Source organism: Zosterops lateralis (assembly GCF_965231275.1).
Source record: "Zosterops lateralis genome assembly, chromosome: 12".
NCBI classification, from domain to species: domain Eukaryota; kingdom Metazoa; phylum Chordata; class Aves; order Passeriformes; family Zosteropidae; genus Zosterops; species Zosterops lateralis.
Window position 1 is genome coordinate 7,010,255 of NC_139772.1, and position 23,628 is coordinate 7,033,882.

Consider the following 23,628-nt stretch of genomic DNA (forward strand, 5'->3'; position numbering starts at 1 on the left):
TGTGATCATTCAGCTAAATAAAAAGTTTGTTTTAATAGTGCCTTTTTGAAAACCTTTCACTGGATGTCAAGACCTGCCATTGTAAAAAAATCTTAAAAGTAAATTCTAATGCTTATTTTATGATCTTAAGATAGATTTGTCCACACAGCTCAGTAGGGAATTCTAGTTGTGCAACTAAAAACCACATTTTTTTAAATTGTTTCTAATTTAGTTTCTTGTTTGTCAACACAATCAGAGGTAAAAGTACCTCAGGATGAGGCTCTGAATCAGTTCTTGGCCAAGACTCAATATATCTCTGTCTTAAGCATTTCCTAACTTACTGCACCACTTTTCCTTTTTTGGAACTGCTCTGTCCTAAAGAAGAGAGATCTTTGTTAGTTTGCTAAGATGACAGGAAACAGTCTCTATCCTCCATTGTTCCAGACAGCTACAATAAAAGGCACTTTTACCTTAAGCCTCAGTCCACAGTTCCTCAGTGAACTTAAACAAATTGAGCCTTATTCTAACTTGATTCACTGGAGGTTATACACCAAAGTTTCACAGTTTTAACAGTCCCCAGCTGAGAGGACCATGCAAAATAACCACCTATTCTTTTCCAGAGTTTCTTACACTCATGCCTTTCCTCTGACTCTGTATAACAAAACCTGCACCCCTCCAGGACACTGTGTGGTTTCACAGAGAGATTTCATACCTACTGCACTCTTAGGCAGGTTCTGACAAGTCTGGACCTAAAGATCCCTGAACATTGCTGTTAGTAAATTCTATGCCATTCCTTAAAAATGTCCTTTAGCCCATCAGAATTTTTTATTTGCCAAAGAGGTCAACTCCACCAACAAACACTATTTTCAAGTACACTGCAGACTCCTGTGCCAGCAAAATCATTTATTCATTTTACTGAAAACCAAAGCACCTGGGTCACCTCTTGGGTCACTCCATGGAGTTCACTGACCCTGAAACACTTCTCTGGTGTTGCTGAGAACGAGGAGCTGGGGCCCAGAGCACCTTCACAGCAGATTCTCCAACTCCAGCACTCCAACCTCTCATCACACCTGCTCACACGGCCACACACACAAACACGTTTTGCTCCACAACTTCTCCAAATAAAGCAACTCTGACCTCAGTCTGAAGATTTCTCTTTATTAGCATGATATTTTCCATTAAATATCCATAAGTTGTTCCAAGACAAAACAGAAACCACAGAAACTTGGTGAACTGCCAGACTATTAATATTTGCACTCCTGGTATCTGGAACTCTCACTGCTCTTAACAGCATTTTATGGTCTTCAATGCTGTCCAGGATTAAAAATAGTATTTAATTCTTAACTCTTATTAACAAAATTACTAAGTTATAATTGAGAGAAATAACACACAGAAGAAAACCAAAGGCAACAAACTAAAACACAGCTCAGGTTTAATGTATAAAGTTGAACAGCACCAAAAAAAGCAGCAGAGGGGAGGGAGTAAGGGGAGGATGAAGAGGTACCTGACCTTTTCCTGGGGAAATGCTGCATGATGACACCAGATAATTCATGTGAACCATGTTCTGGGCTTGAAACTTTAAACAACTTTGATGAAAGCAAGTTTAGGTTTTCTTCTGCAGAAAAAAGGGAATACAGAGATTTATCCACTTTTACTGCCTCCTGCCTAATCAATTCCTTTCCTCTTACTTGGATGGCACATCCCAACCAACAGCTGGCAGTGCCAGAAATCCTTTTAGAGTAAGTGGAGGGAAAAAAAACCCCAAAGACTTTAGTACATCAATTCACAGATATTTTTAGTTCATTATGAACTCACAGTATCTGTGGAAATCACAGTGTCTGATCTGCCAGAATGCAGAAAAACTGATCTTCGTCTCAACCAAAAAATCTGCTTAATCATTTATAACATTGGGACAACCAGACTTAAAATTCTGTAACCTGTTTTGAAAGTGGTAACCTAAAAAGGGGAAACAAAATTATTCTATTATTTATTAGAGCTGTCCTGCCACCACTGCAACCAAGATACAAGTGCAGGCCAAGATACAAGGAACAGACACAGAGTTGCTAATACCCTACATGATCACTGTTCTACTCAAGAACACCCCAAAACCTAGAAAAGTTACAAAAGAAAAAAAAATCAAAAAGCACTATGTTAAAACCAACCTAAAGACATTGTTTGGGATCTGATATTCAAAGCCATTTTTAGTATCTTTCTCAATTAATCCTGCCCAACCAGAGGGCAATGATAATCTGCACAAAGTATTCCCAAATACCTTGTCCCAATTTCAACTTCTTTTAATCAACTCTAAGAGTATCAGAACAAAAATAACTGGACAATTAAAGATGTTTGTAATATTTGACCAAAGAAGACTTCCAGTGGACTTCCGGGGAAGGTGAAGAGTTTCCTCAAACCATTTTCTATTTCATTGCCAATTTAAAGTCCAGAATTCTCTGGTCCTGACAAATTATTCAACTCCACCAATCTTCATACCTCAAGAACTGATGAAGCAATGTTTAAATGCAGACAGCCAGTAACCCATTAGCAGGATGTTAATTTCTCATGTTAGGTAGGAGTGATGTTCTAAAGAAAAATCACCTTTTAGGTTGCTTTCACCGAAAACAAAACACCTCCCTCTTCCTGGTCTCCCTGGAGAGAACGCCTGAACACCAGGGAGCTGTTTAGAATTCGGCTGCCATCTAGGAGCAGAGCAGAGGAAATGCAGAGGAATCTCAGGCCAAATTTTGAACTCTGAGCCCACTCCATGGTCAGACATGCTATTACACAAAGCTGTAAACACTGGAAGAACAGATCTTTGGAGAAAAAAAAATGGAAAAGAAGTGGCAGAAAGCAGAACTTGTTAAAAGGTGGTTTACAAATCAATCCTAAAGTATTTGGTTCACAACAGTTTACCCAGTCAGGCAAGTCAACATGTACAGAGGTTCAGCAGTGTTTCACTTTACCTTCTTTTGTTCATTAAAAAACTGCAGCCTAATTCACTTTTTCTCAAAGACTGTTTTTCTGTGTGAGACTGCAGGCTGCAAAAAATGCAGTGAAACAAATGAAATCAGCCAGAACCACACTGACAGTCAAAGGCAGAGCCTAAAATCTTACACTGAAACTAGAGTCACAAAAAACCCTTCACGTAAGCAACTTCCTGAAGCCTTACCATATTTATTCTTCCTTCTCAGAAACTATGCAGTTTCCAGGCAAGTCAGAGCTGCAGTACATAGAATTTTACTCTTTCATCATTCAGCTGTCACTGGCTTTATTTTAGTTTCATAGACCCGGAACAAATACAATTTACAATTATAATCTACAGTGATTTGCCAGTGTTTCACCCATGGATCATCTCTAACACACAAAAGAAAGAGCTCTTGAGATCCATCACGTTGATGCCTATTTTGTACAAAAACACACACTTTGCAGTTCAGTTACTGAATATGTTCCAAGAAATCTGTCTTGGCACACCACAGTTACCAGGGCTTTTGGAAGAGGCTGAAATGTCCTGTCTGTATAGGAAAGACGGTTTCTGGTTAGTGGGAAGAGAAATCAGGTTTCTTGCTTTGCCAGATCTCCTGGCAAAGACCCACTCCCTCCTGAGGGTGCTTTCAAGGCCACCTGCTTCCATCACAGCATTCTCAAATAAACTGGAAGCCATCAGGAGAAGAACAGTAGTATGAGGATATGTGGGAAAGACATGACAGAAGGGACCTGAGGAATACAAAGAGAAGAAATACAGAAATAGAACTCAACCTCTGCTTCAGGAGAGCCTCCACCAATGAAGGAGAAAAACTGGCCTTGCACATCTGAGAGGTACCAATGTGATTTTCAAAAGTACTGATGTGAAAAGGCACCAATCTAAATATAGAAATTAACTTACAGTTTTGTCACATCCAACAACATTAACTTCGATCCTGTGACAGTAATTAATTCCATGTGCAGGAGCAGAGAGAGATGGAAACCTGTAGGAAAGCAGGTCAGAGCACCAAAGGGACTGCCCTGCAGCTCCCACTGTCCCTTCCTAACACAGCACCTCTCATTCCAGCAACAGAAGCAGCACCAGCCTGATCATACCCCTAAGCCAGAACTTCCCTTTTGTCATTGGGACTTCTACAACTTACCATGCAAACATATTCTCTATCCTTGACTCATCTGTCCTTAATTCTGGTATCTGTGACAGGCTACAGTTCTGGGAGGGACAAGTTTAATGATGCAGAGAAGTCAGTCTTGTATTTGCAATTTCTCGTTTACTGGAATAAAGACAAATGTGTTTTAGTGGCTTAAGCACATTTCCACACCATCTCTCTCATCCAGTGTTAATAAGGATGCAAATTATTCCTTAGGAGTTAAGAAGTAAAAATCACTCTCCATGCTTCCTGCTTTTACTTACACAGTTTGCATTTGATCAGTGCCTTGTGGCTTAACTTGAAGCTATCACAGCTCCTTCAGTTAATCAGTAACTAATAAACAGCCGGTATTTGACAGTCCTGCTTTATTAATAAACATCTTGGCTTCCACCCAGAGATCACTTCTGTAGCTGAATCTCATTAGGCAATTCTTGTTCCTCAATGTGATATTGAAAAGCACCAGTAATACTGAAGAAAAAGACATTTAGTTGCATTCCCCCTTCTACAAGAGCACAAATGAAAGGTAAACCCCAGTGTACCAGATTTTATGAATGTAATTATCTCTTTACATCTCCTCCTTCAGGATTTTACACAGCTTGAGGCTTTGGAGTTTCTTCTTGGTAAAATAAAGCCCTCATATAGTTCCTAAAGGAAGAATTTTGGCTGAAATTGCACTGTACCACTTTAAGAAAGACTACTTTGTTGAATGTCTTACCCAGAACTGTTTCTACCAAAACAGCTCATTTCTGCACACTCAGGTAGACTTTGCTTTGGTATTTACAGTCAGCAATTCAAACACAATACCAATAAGAATTATGCTTTTAAAAGACAGATAAAAAAAGCCACGGGGAGTAAAAGGAACTACCACATCCCTGTGTTTTGGAAATACCAGTCACAGGAGTGGTTCTGCCAATTGCAGATCTACATTTCTCCTTCTCTCCCTCTCCAGTAAATAATGGGCCATGAAAGAGCACAGGACAAGAACTTACCATCTGGACAAGGCAGATACTCAGCAAACAATTGTCACAAAACAAGTGCTTGGCTCTCAGATTTCAGGAGTCTGACCCCCAAAGTACATGGTTTTTAAAAAATAACTCTATGGAGCAAGAAATTATTTCCTAGAGATAATTCATTAAAAATATGAGGTTGTCTAACAAAATAATCCTCCCAAATTAAACCACTTTAATTTGCTTCCTACCAGAATTATATCACGCCTATTAAAAAATGTAAAACTGAAGTCATACCTAGGATGAATACCAGATTTAGAAGAGGATTAAAACCAACACACCCTGAGTATCACAAATGTACTTAATTCTCAGTTCAATAAAATATTGGAATATCAATTTATTAAAAAGTTACGTGAACTGTACATACATAAACTGCAATATAGCTGAAAAATCTGAAATATATAATTTTAAAGGAAAATCATTTATTTCTGAAAATATTTAAAATATTGCATTTCTGGCAGCAAATTCAAAAGAAGTGCTCTGGAATGGGTGCAGTCTCTCTGTGCATTTGTCTAGCACTTGTCTTCAAGGCATGAAACATATCTGCTTTCTGATTTTTCACAGCACAATCTCGTGACCACTTTCTTTCTGACTTGTAGAGACAGAATTCAATTTCCAAAGCCAGGAGTAGAATTTTAACAGGAAATGCTATGGTCCTTGTTGGTGCAGACAACACACTTTCCGAGAGTCCATGGCACCTTGGAAATCTGCTAGCCATCCTGCATAAAACTGCATCAGATTGTGCTGCTCACAAGTTACAGAATAAGTCTTTGATTGATAATTTTTCTGTTTATTTCCGCCAAGGCCACTGAAAATACGAAGGCCTTTTCATCTGAAAGGTTAGCATACATGTCAACTTCTTTTTCTTGTTTCTCTGTAGGAGAAAAAAAAAGTCACTATTAGAAGCTTTTCCCATTATTCGAAGTTAATGCAAGTCACACAGAAATTAGTAATTTATGTGAAGTAGTGGAATTGCAGTTAGACAATTAACTCCTATGCACAGAGGGAGTGAGAAAGAGGAGGAAGTAATAGAGGCACACAAAGGTGCTAGGAGAGCCACAGAATGAGTCAGCCAAAAGCATGACTGAATTTTTCTTCTTTAATGAAGAAGGAAGAATGAGTCGTTAACACAAAGATAAACAAGTATTCAAGTGTTCCTTCATGTTCTTTTGGTTTTAGTGGTTTGGGGTTTTTTCTTCTTTTATATAACCACCTCCCATCCGAAATAACAAACTTATTTTACAATATCCTATTAGACACAAGATTTGCCCCCTTACTTTACAACTACATGAAAGAAACCCAAGAGTTTACTGACAATGTCAAAAGGCCAAAGAGTCTTGGATAAAGTCAGGCTCCAAATTTATAATCATGCACATTTCTGGACTTTCTACACTGCAGACTTTCCATCTTTTCCCAGCTGCAGAACAATGCTAACACCTCACTGAGCAAGTAAAAGCCCCTGAGATCCCTGTGCTGATGTCAGCTTGGTTCAATGCCACAGACACATAACAGGAAATCATCAAAAGGTTTCCATATACTGCAGTGCTCAAATAAACCATGTTACACTATAAAAATTCATAAAATAATACAATTTGAGATATACCAGTTTCAAAAATACCGCCTCCTCCAGATCATGACTAGTTCTATCCCAGTGTAGCTAGACACAGGTAGCTGTCACAAATTGTTAAGAAAATAAAGCCAACAAAGAAACAGTTTTGTCAGCAAAAGACCAGGCTTGTAGACAGAAGGAAGAGAGAAATACATTCAGAGCTTTCAGCTGTGCAACTCCACCTCTAATCCAGGTTCCACAGCAGCCTGGACTCCCTTACAATCACAAGGCAAAGCTCACCTGAGAGACCCCTCTGTCTCACTAACACACACCCACACACATCCACACTCCGGCAACTGCTCCACCAAGACACCTAATATAGCATGGGAAAGCCAAAGAAAAGGCAGCACTGGAAAATAACAAAGCATGATCAGGAGAAAAGATCCCAGTATCTCCTGTCTCCACCTGCCCACACAGTTACCCTTCAATGGGCTCACACTCATCACAATGGTTTTAGATTTGGCATCACATTTGTGTTACAGCTGTGGAGAGAACCCCAGCAGACTGCCTTCCGTGTGAAATCAAGTGCTTGTGTTCCACAACTAAGTGGGAAAAGCTCCAAAATCCTTTACCACTGCGTTCTCCTGTCATACTGATATAGAAGCAGCAGAAAACAGATTTTTGCTGACTTCCTGGCTAAGCAAGGCAATATCCTCTAGTGTATTGAGTTTGAGAATGAGTTTTGCTGCCAGTCCTATCCCCTAGTTTAAGACAAATCAGCTTCTGTATGTACATTCTGGGTTGCTCCACTTCCTCCCTCTCACCATTGAAAAATTAACAATGCTGGGAGTTGTTCTAAGCACAGACACTACACACACTGGTTATTCCACATTAACCTTTTCTATTTTCATATCTAAGCTCCACCCCTTGTTTCATACTTCCTGATCCAAACGAATCCAGCCACAATTTGAACATATCAGCACCCAGCAAAATTAAAAATACTCCCCCTGCACCACACCCTGGTTGCTGTTAACAGATTATGGACTTTTTAGTTTCTCTTCCTCCTTGTCCTCCCAGATCAGCCTCATTCTGAGACTTCAGCTTACTGAAATGTTGATATCAAAGAGCATGAGGGATTAACACAGGTGTACAAGCTTCATGCACTCTCAGAACAACTGCAGTTCTCATCAGTAACAAGTGAAGAGCTCACACCTGCATGACATTTTGTCATACACTACTCCTAGGATAGCACAGCTTCCACACACACACTGAAAACTTTCCACTTCAGTCTTATCTGAGATAGTTCTGACTCATTTCTCTATTATGAGCAATAGAAAAATAGTGTTGTGCTTCTACAAGACAGTAAGACATAAAAAAACTAGAGGGCTTTGCTATACAACCAAGAGGCTATTTAGGCAAAAATAGCTTTTCTGGATGACGCTTCCTGCATTCCCAGATCTCCTGCAATCCCCTTACACTGCAGCCCCTAAAACAGTCATTATGTATAAATCACATATGGACCTCCCCCTTCATGAATTTTGTATGGATTCATTTTTCAAGATAGCAAGTTACTTCAAATATGCACACTGGGCAAATAAATGCATGAGTAATACAGCTGGAAAATACTGAGAAAAGACAACTTGCATCAAGAAGATGTATTCAGCTTGAATTTTATCAGGATACTGAAATGTATGTATACACCTTTATGAAGATTTGGCTTGCTCAGTAACAAGTCTGCTTTAGCCATTCTGCTACTCCTACTGACACTTATTTGCTGGTCACCTCTTTCAGAAAATAAGCAATACCACTTCCTCCAGTATGTCAGGGTTTTTGTTTGCTTTAATACAATCAGGGTTATTACCCAGATAACAAAGCAACCTGGGAACCAGTCTACATGTGTGTCACAGCCCCACACAGCGAAACAAAGAACACACCTCTGCAACAAAATCAGAGTCAAATTATTCTGGAGTGTTTGTATTTTCAAAATCCATTGTAGTACATCTGACAAAGAAATTAAATGACAATTTTGACAAGCCAAGGCTGCAGGGACAAGTTCCTATTTTCCAGGGTCATCTCACAGGGCTCTGAAACACGTGACAGGATAATTTTCTGGGTCCCAGTACAGCCATATCCCCTCAATCTACATCTGCTTCCTCTTTCCTCCCCCTCCATTCCTTCTTGCTAAATCTGTAGGAAAAAATAGCTTGTTTTAAAAAGCCTTTTTGCTTATTCTATTCTTCTTAATTGCTGCAGCTCTTTGCTCTAATGTGAGCCAGTCACGAAGGACACAAAAGAACCAGTCACAGGCACAGACATAACTGGGAACAAGCACACTGTGTATGGAATTGCATGACAAGCAAGGAAACAAAGCTACAGATGTCATCGGGGTCTTTAGGAAGGAAATTTTCACAGCTGGCTGATCTTCAAATGTACAGATAATCTGTTCTTCCATGTTAATACAATCGAGGTGTTTTCTGTCTGACCGTTTTTCCATCTACAAATGCATTAGGAACCAAATGTTTAAACACCCATGCAAGCAGTGGCTTCTTTTCAAGTCTTTGGGGCAAAAGCACAACCTCTAGTGGCAAGTAGCACATACCCAAAATATCCTCGAGACACGTAACAGGCAAGGAAATAAGATACTGACATCTTGCACTCCAGAGCTGACTTTCAACATGCACAGACTGCCACAAGGACTAGCAATCACTCACATAAAAATCACCTTAACTGTGGTAGAATTACAGTTGCTTAATATACACAAACAACACTATCAAGCAGCAGATATGGTAAAGGAATAAAATTTTCTAAAATTCCTGCTAATTACTCCACACATGGTAGTTTCAATTTTGAAACAACTTGAAAAGGGAGAGGTCAACATTAATTTGTTTTAGTAATTACTTACAAAAGGATGAGTTCCCAGCTGAATTTGTAACTATGGCAGCCTTATATATAATTTTTTTTAATCTGCCTGATAATCATCACAGTGGTCTACACACTGCAGTCTGACATAATCAGAAGTAAGAAAATATTCTAAGCCTACTCACTCCTGAGCAATAAGATGAGTTGCACTGGGGTAAAAACAATGACAAATAGATGTGAGGCAAATCCCTGCACGAGAGGCTGAGGAAGAAACAGCCATGACAAGATCAAGGGAATGGGATGGTAAAAACAACACCAGAAGATGAAGGCAATCTTATCAAGTAAGATTCAACTTGAAGAAAACACCAAGAAAAGGCACACCACACACACTCTTATGCAAAGATCCCACTACATCCAAATCTCTGGTCTTCCACCTCAAAGCACTGCAGATTCAGATTTTGCAGCAAGAGGTTAGTGACATTCAGCCTGGTTTTGGACAGGAAAACATGTTCTCTAAATATCCCTCTTGCTGTCAAATTCTTGCTTTTTGGAAACTATAAAATATGTCTTAAGAAAATGGATCTTTTCCTTTGGTTGCTTTCCTCTTTTTCAAGGGAAAGAAAAGAAGACTCACTTTTACAGGGCAACCTAAGCAGCTTGCTGGAATTTAAAACCCAAGGCTGTCTGTGAACTAGACTGGCAGTTAGATGTCTAAAAAGGATTCTAAAGCTACCAGACAAAGTCCAGCTTGGGTCAGTAACAAATAGGGAAGCTACACACATCAGTAAGTCATATGTAATAGTGAAGAGATTAGATACTACAAAGTGCATGTCTATTATAGTAAAACAATTGCCATCTGGAAAATAAGCACAAATGAAATTTCACCTTCTCTTCCCACACTGAAAGCACTAAAAAAACCCCAACACATCTAAATTTATACTTGGTTTTTACATGAAAGAAACATTAAGAAATAGATTTATATTAAACAGCAGAGATATCAAAATTGGTTTGGGGAAGTCAGAAATTAAAGGAATTTTCAACATGGATTAACTTTTTGTTGTTGTTGTTAAGGTGGAAAGGTAGAAATAATTGCATGTCTGAGTAATGCCACATAAAATACTTCAATACTTCAGGAGTTTTAGGAACAGTATCTGCTGAATATTTGTATGAAGTCTTGTTATTCCCCTTTTATCTGCCTTCCACCCTTCTGAAGCCCATGCTAAGTTTTGGATTCATAATTCAGGTCTAAAATTACTATCTCCAAAAACACAGCAAATGCAGTGTCAATAGGCTCTTAAAACAAGAGGAAACCTAAGTGACAGTTACATTCTTGAGGGGTTCTAGAATTACTCTAGCTATGTAACAGCCTCTTTACTGTATAATGACTAAAAACAGCAGGGCACCAAGGAACCTTAACAGGCAAGGAGGCATTCTTTCCTCCAGAAACACGGGACCAAAATTCAGGTCATGGTAGTGTTTCAAGATGCCCTTTTCACTTTGGCCATTCAAAAGGTTTCAAGAAACTTTTTTAAGTAATCCAGTCATCCTAATCCCTTCTCTGACTAGAGATATCATTATATGGTTTGTCCTTGTAACACAGAGCAGCAGCACTTCAAAAAAAAAAAAAAAAAAAAAAAAAAAAAAAAAGAAAAAAAACCAAAATAAAATCCTACTTAACACTTTGGTCCAATGGCTTTCAATTTACACGTTGAAACTTGATACAGTGGCTAAAAATACAGATTTAGATCTTTGCAGTTAGTTTCATCAGACACTGAAACATAAAACCAGAGGTTTCTGCACATGCAAATCAGTCCCTTCCCCACATTAAGGTATCAGGTAGTGGCTGAACTAGTCTAGTTAAATGGTTTGAATAGTATAAAGGTTTACTGATTAAAAAAAGATACAAATAGAAAATCCAACAAACAGATTTCTCCAGCTCTCATACCTCTTTCTTCCTCGTGCTTTTTTGCTGAGGCACTCTTAGGTCTTCCTCTTCCTCGTCTGCTGTGATCTGAGTGGCTGTTAGACCTGGACCTTTTTCTGTTTTCTAGGTCTTTATTTACTGCAGAATTTATCTTCTCTCGCTTAACTCTCTCTGTCCGCCTCCTTTTGGCCTCACTCTTGTTTTCTGTGCAAATGAACAGACATGGCATGATCCAGGGCTGTTTTCACCTTTGTTTTTAATTTACTCTTAATGCTGACCCCACCCTATCAACCTTTTCCTTTAAACCTATACCTTTTACAGAACAATTGCATCTGCATGATATCCATCCAGAAATTAAGGTGCCAAACCCAGGAGGACACTTCACTTCTTGGTTCCAAAGATCAAACCTTTAATTACTTCAAAAGCATTTTGTAGCATGAGATGTTTGCTGGTACACAAGAAGCTGTTTCCCAAATAAGATGGTGTCACAAACTGCACACACCACAGCCTTTAAGACACCCCACTGTAACTGTTCCACGAGAAAAAGTTTATCATGCAGCAAAAACCACAGCACTTGAGCTTCTTATGACACTACCAATGAAATCATTGCAGCTGCTCAGACAATGATTTCTGAATGCTGAGTCAACAGTGCTGTCAGTAAATGCCACAAAACAAAGTGTACATGTCCCACCACATCCAACCTGGGACAAGGCCTCCTCATGCTCACTGCTGAACAGGTGTATTGTTTTCCTAAATGAGTCACTAAAGAAAGGAGTATTTACATGAGTTCTATCTGGAAGTTAAGTATGAATTAATGAGCTTGGGTACCAAATACAGTACAGTCAGCACAGCACACTCGTGGATTAGCTGCATTGTAAGGCTGCAGCACCACCCTACAGTAGCTGCACTGCTGAAAATACTGGAACATTTCTAAAAGATGTTGTGGTTACCTTAGGAGCACAATACAGACTCACACAGTCTCCTGCTGTATCTCTCTGGGGAACTTTTTTCCTTTGGCTGCAGCTGCCCCAGGGAACAAGCTGGACAGCAGAGTCCACTCACTGATGCTGAGACAGAACCTCTATTTCAGTGTCCCAGCCAAGGTGAGGGAGCAGGGGAACCTCCTCAGACCCACAGGGCCACCAAGAGCCAGCTGCCCAGGACCATGCCCAGAAGGCTTCTGAGTACCTCCAAGGATGGAGATTCCACAACCTCTTGGACAACCTTTGCCAGTGTTTGGTCACACTGCCAGTAGAAAGCACTCTCCAGAGCTGCTTTCCAGCAGGATGGCCCCCAGCATATATTCATTTTGCCTCCCCTGGTGCATTTCCTCTGTACAAAGCTGAATTATACAACCTGATTATGGTCATTAGCTTCATTTGGTAACTACTTTATCAAAAAAAAAAGAGGGAAGAGGAAAGAAAATTGACCAACACTTCTAATCTTCCACAGACATTTCTTAACCTCCTCCACCTTCAACATTCAGTTGTCACCATAATGTCACCTAATTCCTACAAGTTGTAATCTACAGCTATCCTTCAAAACACAGATACAAAACATCAAGTAGCTGACTTCCATTTCGTAGATCTGGCAGATCATTTTAAAAAGTAGATATTATAGATCAGATATTTGTTGGGTTTCAGTTTTTTTAATATATATCTTCGCTGTCAAGCTCTTTTTCTGATTAATTCCTACTACTGGAGGAAGTGATAGAAATGAATACAAGGGGAATGCTATTCATGCCAGAAAGCACATTCAACTGACTTCTTACTGTGTCCATCAACAAAAGACACACAAGTTAGGCACAAAAAAAGCACTATTTAATTTAATCATGGAGAGAGAAGCAAGATCCACCCAGTTTTAGATTAAATATTATGACCAACTTTTTATTTTCAGAAAACCCAGCTTCAATCAGCACGGGCTCTGAAATCAGATCCTTTTGGGACCTCTATGCATTTAGCTTCAAAACACAAAGGATTAACACAAAGCATTCTGGAAGGGGTTATTTTGCATAACCGTCAATGTGTGCAGCTAGAACATACACAGAATAAATGCCAACATCACGAGTGCAAAGGAAGACTGGAAACACCAGCTTCCCTCCTCTCCCCAAAATTCAAGAAAAATTGACATATTTGAAATCTCTCATGCACAAATTCAAGGGAAAGTGAACTGACAACAGTTAAGTTACACAGGGAAGTAAAACACTATCTTTGCCTCCAGGAAATAAGGGGAAAGAACTGTTGCTCCCTTCTCCCCCCTCTGTAAGTATTACCTGTGATGGGTGGTGATCTCTCAGCACGTTTAGCATGCAAGAGTTTTCGACTGATAAATATGTAGCCACAGGGACATGATTTACATGCAACAGGAACCTGGGAAAACAAAAGACAAATTTTTCAGATATTTTTATATTATGACAAAACTCCTGTCCTATGAAGAAAAAAAAAAAAACACACTTAGTAACTCACATTTTGTCCTCAGAGATAATTCTTCAAACTCAGTCTGTACTGCAAACTAGGTCCTATCACTGTATTTAAACATAATAAAACCAGATTCTGCTGTAAATCACTCACCAAGCCTTTTCTTTATGCAGTTGCTAAAAATCAGGCTTGAAATGTACAGCTGTTGTGATTGCTTTGCACTACTTTTCCCCAGACTGACAGGAAGGGGGTGGGGGAAAGTAGAAAGCATTAAAGGAAGGCTGAATTAAAATAGAATTACAATTTCTCTTCAGAGCTCTCAAATATCAGCAGTCACATCAGTCAGACATTTCCAGTTTTGCTTCCTCTACTTGTAAAAAAAAATAATAATTATGAGTTAAAACCGTCAGTGCATTGTGAATGCATCCACTTTCAGCAGCATTTGAAAGCAGCTCCTTTAGAGAGGAGCAGCTTTAGAGGCACAATAGAGCCTGAAGCAAAACAGATGCATTTGTAACACACTCTGCTCCAGCGCTGCAGACAAGGCCGGGTGGGTACAGAAGGACCTCGTTAATTCAAAATGCAAATAACCCAGCCCAGCCAGGCAAGAACTGACTGCAGGCCCAGGAGTTTGAGAGAATACAGTGCCTCTGATCAGCTAAGCAGACAGCAGCACTATGCTCCCCCAGAAAATAACAATGTAAAACAAGAAATGCTACACTTAATATGAAAAATAACTAAAATCCACTCCCAGCATTTTTTAAAAAGCAACACTGACAAATCACAAAATTCATTACCTCAGTGCCAAGATCTTTTGAGATCTTTTAGAGCAGTGAGGAATACACCATGTTGCTTTGATTAGGTTTGAGACTGAAAACACAAATCAAAGCAAGTTTAGGCAGAGATCTGGAAGAGATTAAATAGCACACATTAAAGTGGAGTCATGCTGAAGCATGATAGTGGGGGGAAAAAGGCAGGAGGTAATTTCTCAAATGTAATTCTTTAAGACAGGTCACCACAAGTCTGCCACTGTCCACTGAAACACACAGGAGCACAGAACCACAACTGTCTCCTCAATTTAACCAGACATGGAGAAGAACCAAGTTCCAAAGTCCTGCTGACTCAAAAACCTCTACCAAATAAGTACGTGAATTTGTAAAGGGGAACTTCACTGCTACTCAGAATAAACAAATTATTTTGCTTTCTGTAGCACGTCTGAACTGCACTTCACCCCACAAAAAGCTTACAGATAGACTTTTTGATACAGGTTTTGCAGAACTAGAAATTTTAAGTCCTTTTCTGGAGACACTGACATACCAAAACCAACTCCAATAGAGGTTTACTGAACTTTAAAGGTCAGAATTTAGCAAACTTGTGTGCACACTTGTCTCCCTGTTCCTATATCCATGTAACAGTACTAAAGCCCCACTATCTCAGAAAATTTGTGTCTGTTTTAAAGGTGATAAAGAGTCCCATGGTTAAATCCATTCCTGAATACTTGGGTCTCTCCAATAATTACCTTTCCAGGCTTGGCCTTAAAAAAACAAAAAACAAAAAACAAAAAACAAAAAAAAAAACAAAAAAAAAAACAAAAAAAAAAAAAAAAAAAAAAAACCACCACTTTGGCAAAGCCACCCAAGGGGATTGGAACAGAGTCAGTATTTTTCAACGAACTCAGCTGTGTTTAACAGAACAATACTGTTCTCGTGTTACAGGTTTTGCTCGTAGGGGTGTGCACCATTTGAGGGTGGGGGGCCTGGGGGAAGGGGTTTATCACTGAAACCCATCAGTTATCCTTTGAAGACCCAAACTGACAACATCTCGCAACATAATTAAGGCAACAGAGTCCTAAACACTATTTCACACGGTTTTAACATTTTCCTACAAAAAGGAAATTTTCTCATACAAGACATTTTACCTGATGCTAAATTAAGAAGTGATAATTATTTCCTCAGATTGACTGCAAGCACTTCAAGCTCCCTAGTTTAATGGAGCTGTGCTTTGATTGTGAAAATACTGAAATATGATACATTATCTAAATTACAACAGAAAAATGTTTTGAAGTCAAAGAAGTGTTACTCAATATCTCACTCCAATAACTGTGGCTGTGTAAATATTTCCGTGCATGCCACTTCTACTGAAAAAATCAGAAAAAAATGCTAAGCCTTTGCTTATGGAAGAATTTAGGAAACACCAGTACACGACACAGTCAGTTAAGAATTATATGAGAGTTTCCTCAAACTCTGCAAAGGGTTGACCTGTACTGTAGGCCTTAGTTCCTTGCTCCCTCTCAAATATTTGGCAGTGGAAAACAAAGTCCTATGAGCAATGTGTGCAGGGGCAGGACATATAAGCACATAAAATCCAGGGAAGCCACAGAGGAGTTGCTAACAGAAAATCTACACTGACAAAAACTAAAACACATGATATGCATGTAAGTGCAGAACAAAGTGACAGTTTTCACGTCAGCTGAAAAAGCCTACGTTTGCTTACTTGCCTATTGTTGGTAGCTTGACATTCACTACATTTATTTTAAAAAGCCAAAACAAACAAAAACACCACCACTCTCATCTATGACTTATCCCTCGCTTTCGTTTCTCCTTTCACCAACCGAATAACCAGAACTTGGCACTCGATTTCTTTCTCAGAAATAGTATTTCAGTGACGTGCTTAACGTGCATTTGCAGCGGTCGATCTGTTGGTTAAAACATGAAACGACGCCCACACACAGCTCAGCACTCCCAGCCAGCCGTGCCAGGATGAGTAGGAATACTGCAAAAAACTATGCAAGTCAGAACAAAAAAAAAAAAAAAAGAGATTTCTCTTTAAAGCTATGCAAGTAGAGAAAAACTACAAGAGGCTATATATATATATGTTTTTTTTTTTTTGTAAGTGTGGCTAAAGCAGTGACTAGGGGTCACTGCTTCATATATATAAATATATATATCTAAATATATAGGGGTTTTTTTGTAAGTGTGGCTAAAGCAGTGACTAGGGGTTACTGCTTTATATATAAAACATATATATTTATATATATAAATATATATTTATATATATAAATATATATAAATAATTATAAATTTATAATTTTATATATATTTATATATATAAATATATAAAAAATATATATATTTATATATATAAATTTATATATATAAATATATATTTATATAAATATATATAATTTTTTGTAAGTGTGGCTAAAGCAGCGACTAGGGGTCACTGCTTTATATATATATATATAATTTTTTTAAAAAAAATTTTTTTTTTTTTGTAAGCATGGCTAAAGCAGTGACTGGGGGTGACTCTCCAGGGTCACATCAGAGCCCCGGTGTCCCCAGCAGTGCCTGTGACAGGCGCTGTCCTCGGCCGAGCCCCAGGGCAGCGCCGGGCCATTGTTCGGAGCCCCGCTGGAACAAACCCGCCCGCTTTTAACACTCACATCGCTCCCAGTGAACGGAGAGGAGCTCCTGACACGGCAGTGTGTGAGGAGTGTGTGAGGAGTGTGAGCAGCTCCATTTTGTGCACACGGGGACCCGCAGGGGGACACCCACACGGGCTCACACGGGCACCTCGGGCAGAAATTGCACCAAAGGTCTGGATTTCGCCGCTTCTCAACCGCCCCAGGAGAAAATAACACCTCTGAGATCTCTCCCGCACAGCCCTGGGCACATCAGTCACCCAAAGGGCGAACTGCATTATATAAATCACCCCGTTCATTGTATTTTTAACAGATCACACAGCTGCCAAACAGCACCGGCACATAAACAAGAGGCTCTGCAGCCGCGCAGAAACCCCTCAGCACAATACAACCACTCCGCTACCCACATTCCCTGCAGAAGCCGCAAAGGCAACAAACCATTTAGTTCACACAAAACACCGACCGACACCCGCACGGAGCCGCTCCGCCCTCCACAGCCCGGCGCTCCGCCGGCAGCCGCTCACCTGCTGGTCGCACTCGGGGCAGGACTTGGTGGCCATCTTCACTTTCTTGGCCCTACTGGAGGACATGCTCGCTGCTGCCGTGGCTGGGCTGACACGGCCGCGGCCGGAGCGCCCGCCCCGGGAGGAGCCGGCGGGAGGAGCGGGAGGAAGGAGGGTGGAGAGAGGAGGAGGTGGAGAAAGGAGGCGGCCGGAGGAGAAGGCGGCCGGAGGAGCGGGAGGAGGCGGGAGGGGCGGGAGGAGGCGGCCACAGGAGGCGGTGGCGGGAAGGGCCCCGCGCGCGCCCCCGACGGAGGACAAGCCCCGCCCACCCCCCAGCGCGCGCGAGCGGCCGGCCCCGCCCGCGCCACCGGATTGGCTGCGAGCGGGCGGCGCTCGGAGCCCCCTGGCGGCCGCGCTGGGAACGGCCCGGGGACTAGAGGGAGCGGGGGCTCCTCATGAGGGGAGCGGGAGCGCTGAGGGGAGCGGGAACGAGGGCGCCTGACTCCCTCATTGAAGCACCCAACACCATTTCTCTGGTCCCCATCTCAATTCAGAAAAAGACAAGACTGCAGCAGAGGGGGATGTTTATCTATCGCCTGCTGCATTGGTGCATTTAGGAGCCTGGCAAACCAAGAGCAGTTTGTCTGGCCGTGCCTCTAAGTGGGGTTACGCTCACAAATGGCGTGTTTTCGAGTACAATGTCCTCAGATAACAGTGTGCTACCGCCAGACCACTATCAGGACCAGGACCAGAGCAACAGGAACAGCTGTCTCAGCAGGGCCTGGATTTCTGACACATAAATTTCATTTATGTCCCAGCGAGTATCCTCCAGATGGTCACGCCAGCCCTCTCCAATATAATATGATGAACAAAGAATCAAACATCGTTTGCAATTTCCTCTCCTGTGCCAACACAACCTGTTGATTTTATTCTTCCTCTTCCACGAGTCTCTGCCTTGGGCCTGGTTCCCACAGAGGGCAGGAGAACGTCCTGCTCTGTCCTTGTGAGCACCGGGGCTCCCCAGGCGTGGGGTGGTTTTTGGTTGTGTACACAGTCACCACACTGGCTCATGTGCCCTTTTCCTTTCCTCCTCACTATTTAAGTTATGACTCAGAGGGTGGATTTGTTTCCCTGTTCTCCCTGGAATATTTTTTTCCAGCCCATACCAGTCCATTGGCACAGGTGTTTCTCCAGAGATACACAAAGACAAGACACGTTTATTTTCCATATAAACCGTGACTGCTGCCAAAACGCAAATGTGTTTATACAGGCACAACACCTGGATTTCATTCCTGAATCCAGAACAAATCCATGCAAGCAGAACCTTGAGCTTGCATTTGGATTTTGAATTTTTTTTCCTTAATTGATAAGGTCCAGACAATAGCAAAACAGAGAAAGGTATTTGAGGAGGGTTTATAACAGCAGGGGGCTCTGCTGAGTATAGTAACAGTATCTAGTAAATAAATTAATGAATATACAAGAGATCTCACAGAGATCTATGACAACACCCTGCTTTTCTTTATAGAGTAAAAAAAGCAGTCAGGGACAGCTGTTCAACTACTCCATAAAAACAAAAATGCTTTCCTTACCGAATGCAACCAAGATAGTTGCTAACTAGAAAATTGATTTACCAGACATGTATTTTTCATGTTGTTCTAGTTTTTTTAACACATTAGTTTGAGTTCTGAAAGTCCAAGACTATTTCTTTTACATAATTTCAGAGGTTTAATGCAGCACTTAGATAAAAACAACAAATACCATTTTAAGGGTACAGGTATTTTCTCTCTTAACAGAGTCAAGACACTTTGCAATACCAAGCCTCACTTAAAACATGGTTTACACCAATTTAAAATAGAAAATAAGAAAATTAGGCACTTTATCTTATGAAAAGCTACATATGACTTTGTAAGTGCCTGATGTCTTCTTTTCTTTGCTGTTGTCACCACAGGCTCCAGCTGAGCTGAATGGCCTGAGGTGTTTCCATGGCCTGACAGATCAACTGCCTGCCCACGGCAGTATTTTGGTGTGCAACTATAATTTTACAAGGAAACAAAAATTCCAAAGTAGGAACAATTCACACATCTAATCCACCTTGGAGGGAGAGAGAGAAGCACTCTTGAGTGTATTTCTGCTCAGCCCTCCAGGCAATTTGGAAGCATCCTGCTGTCCTTGTGAGAGCTGACAGCCCGGGGCTCTGTTAGTCCCAACGTGTTGACAAAATTGAGAAATTAAATTCCTGAACTGCTGTACAACCTTGTGTCAAAAAGGTTAAAAAACACATCCTGGTTAAGTAACAACTTCCTAATTAGTCAGCTACAGTCAGCAGGGGTATTATTCTTTCCATGGCCAAAGTACTATCTAGAGAATTCTTAAATTTTATCTAAAATATAAGATTAGGATGCATGAGAGCAAAATTACAAATAATAGGAAGAGCTAGATGATAATATTTGCAATGTTACCATGAAAGTATTGAATGTTACTGAATGAATAATATTGTTACGTGACAGTTTTCAACTGGCAAGAAGAAAGTACTGTATAAAAAATACAGTGATTATACAGACAAGCTTCAACCCTATTTTATTATTCTGATTTTGGTGATTTTGATAAAAACAATAGTTTGCAGTACTTAATAATGTTACTGTGCTCTCACCAGTAGATTTCCAGGCAGGTGTAATCTGAGTCCCCTCTGAGTCCTTTCATAGGGAATCAAAGTTATGCCTAACAAGTCCTTTGAGATCCCATTACTGAATTTGGGCAAGACCAACATTTAAGTGGCACAAATATTGCCTTTGTTCTCCAAGTACAGGTAAATATTGGGTGTTTCCTGATTACAAAGCATTTTCTAATTCACAGTCTTGTTAAGCATTGATGCCTCTTGGTTTCAGGAAGCCCAGGCTTAGGCTGGCTCCTGCCTCCAGCTCAGCTGAGCACATTAAAGCTTGCCTGAGAAAAGAAGGCCACAGCCTCAGATTTTAAAAAGAAGCTTTTCTTAAAATATGAATAATTTAAACTATTTAATAGCAGAAGCACCTATCGTTCCCTAAAAAAAGGCTTCCAACATTTTATTCTCACATATCAGGCCTTTTTTGTGGGAAACTTTTTTAAAATCCACATGGTGTTCAGAACAGTTCAGTTTCTACTAATTAATATAGTTTCACCAAAAGCTTACATTATTTTAATAGAGCATCTTTTCAATTAGTTCTTATGAAGAGAATTCAATAGATAACTTTACACGCTCCATCTGAGTTTGGGTCTTGGGTAGGAGGTTGGGCTTTTGTTTGTTTGTTTTTGCTTTATTATGAGATAATGAGAGTTGTTAAACATTAAGATATGAAGTCACTTAACTGGTACTTTTGCAGTGGACTGCATTAAGCTTTGCACCAAATCCTAAAGTTTTATGTTCAGTTTGAAGAACAGCAGAAACAGTAATTTCTCTGAAGATGGTCCTTATATTTTGAACTGCTACCATGAGCAGTAGTCCACAGGAAAAAAACATCCTCCTTACTTGAACAATACAGAATACAGAAAACCTTGCTCTTTTTGTCTGAATAAACCTAGTTTCATAATGTGGCTTCCATTTACTTAGTGTGCTCAAAGACTGCTAAATATCATTAAAAACACTTTGGCATTTTAAGCTATTGTGAGCAGTTTTCTATCCAGGGTCTTTATTTCAATGAAACAGCAGCAGCAGAATGAATGCTCAGTTACCACATGTCATTATTGTAATCATGGGGTTTAAAACATGCAACTATTCATGGCAAAGCAGCTTGTTGAAGGTCTGTCAGAATGGAAACATATGAGAGTAGCTGTTAGATTGTTTATCACCCTTATTTCTTCAGGTCTCCATCTACCTTTCTCTGTATTTATGCATTTGCTGCTGTTCTGTATCTCCAGCTCGGCACCATCAAAGTGAAATTCATTATTTTCACTTCTCATAACTGCAAGCAAAGCAGCCTGTGTCTTTATGACTAAAGGTGGAATGCAACATGGAGATCAAAGAACCTTGGTAAGCAGCACTGTCCACCTTCAATGTCTGGTTTGTCTGAAACTTGTGTTCATATAATTTGCACATTCATTTAGGAACAACTTTGCCTCAACACTGCAAGTTCATCCTACACTATTTACTTCCAGGAAAACATCTGTATTGAAATAACCTTTAGAGATACATTTACCACGTGTAAAGAAAGAGACACTTTTCTCTAACACCACTTCATAGTGCATTTACCATGGAAAAGCTTTGTTTCATCCCTTTTATTCCCTGTGTGCATTTCTAAGAAATTACCCAGACTATTGAATTCCAGTTTTTGCATATATTTATTCCAATGTTTTACTGAGCCCACTTTGGCTTGTGCCAAGTGCATTTGCAGGTGCCAAGCCCCATTCCAAGGCTGCCCTGCATTACACACTAACCAGCAGCCTTACAGGATTTGCCAGCAAGGTCTGAGGGCTTGCTTGGATTGTCACCAGGGCAGAAACAGAGATGTCAGAGGATCTGTATCTTTACTTGTGGGGGATCAATCAGAGACACGGGGGCAGTGCTGGCTGGACACTTTCTGCTACGCCAGCTTTTTCTGGGGGGTGGATTGGGGGTGGAACAGCAGCTGTGGACCAAGAGCAAAGGTTAACTTGTGTACTTCCCCCAGCAAAATTAGTGTTTCCAAATTACAATCCAAACTGATTTTTAATAATCCGGGTAGCATTTCAACCTTGATTTCTAAGGAACCATGAAATACACTAGAATTAAGATACCTAGGAAGTCTACTTGTATCCACTGAATGTAAATATTAGAATTTAAAAGAGATTGAACATTTCAGGTAATCTGATAAAATCTTACTATAAAATCCAATCTAGTTTTGTGGTAAATCCAACCTTGACATGTCTCACCACAGCTTGAATTTTTTTTTTCTGAATTACTTTTTATCAAACCTAGAGAAAAGGCACCATGACGCTGTTAATTATCAAACTGCCACATTCAGAGAGCACTCAGCTTTCCAGATACATGACTGATGACAACTTTAAAAGTAAAGTGTCAAAACACACAGGCTCCAAAACCTGACATTTCGAAAGTTAAAAAGGCTTAAAATATGGAAAAAAAAAATCAGACGCAATGTCCTGGAACAGCTGCTGCGGCCTCAAGTAAACAAAAATGGACTTCTTGGAACTTGAATTTCTAACAGAGCACTCTATTGGGTCATTCTGTGGGCAGAATTTTGGAGGGAGGACAAGCAGGGCCAGAAATACTCCACGTGGCCTTCACAAACTGAACAGTAAACAAGAAAAAGCTCTTAATAAAATCAGTACAGTGACTGGAAACAAAAAACAAATGAGTTTTCTGCACCACCTCAAGAATGTTCCTTCAGCACAAAAAAAAAAATCCCATCTCTGTTATTCTGTTAACTATGAATTGACTAAAATCCTCAAGCAGCAATTATTTTTAAATTAGCACAAAGCAAGTGCTGAAAAATATTGCACTTGAAAAAGAATAAGGACTGGAGCATATTACTAGTGAAACTACTAAGGCAAGCAGAAGCTTGTTAGAAAAAGTAGTAAAGACAGAAAAAAGGCTCAGGACATAATTTGATGTAATGAAATAACATCAAACACAGCAAAAGCAGCTTCCTAGCTCTTCATCTGCCGAGGAAAACACCAAAACAGAACAGAACCCAAGTCTCAAACCATCTAATTTAGGCACCTAAAATTAGGAAGCTGGTTTGCCATATTTTAAGTGGAGAAAGAGAAAGTAAAAAGAAGCTTCTACAAAAACAATTCACAAAAAACGGCTGATTTACAGCCCAGGCTCCTACTCAGGGAGGTAACATTAGGTCACAGGAATATTCCTGAG

General features: G+C 40.1%; 1 protein-coding gene across 1 annotated transcript; it reads right to left on the minus strand.

Moving 5' to 3' along the window:
• Positions 1–1,117: 1,117 nt before the first annotated feature.
• On the minus strand, positions 1,118–17,961 carry LOC310914399 (UPF0547 protein C16orf87). The gene is made up of 4 exons (XM_083870509.1): positions 17,808–17,961; positions 13,718–13,814; positions 11,467–11,649; positions 1,118–5,987 (listed from the first exon to the last, which is right to left on the minus strand). The coding sequence occupies exons 1-4, from the start codon at positions 17,871–17,873 to the stop codon at positions 5,869–5,871; spliced, it is 465 nt and encodes a 154-aa protein (XP_083726635.1). The 5' UTR covers positions 17,874–17,961; the 3' UTR covers positions 1,118–5,868.
• Between the last annotated feature and the right edge of the window lie 5,667 nt (positions 17,962–23,628).

Bases quoted from the DNA above. Each gene is read 5' to 3' on its own strand.
- LOC310914399 (XM_083870509.1), bottom strand. From the start codon at position 17,873: ATGTCCTCCAGTAGGGCCAAGAAAGTGAAGATGGCCACCAAGTCCTGC. The intron at 13,815-17,807 runs GTGAGCGGCTGC...TTGTTTTCCCAG, and splicing joins GCCCCGAGTGCGACCAGCAG to GTTCCTGTTGCATGTAAATC. The intron at 5,988-11,466 runs GTATGAGAGCTG...TTTCTCCTACAG, and splicing joins AAAGCACGAGGAAGAAAGAG to AGAAACAAGAAAAAGAAGTT.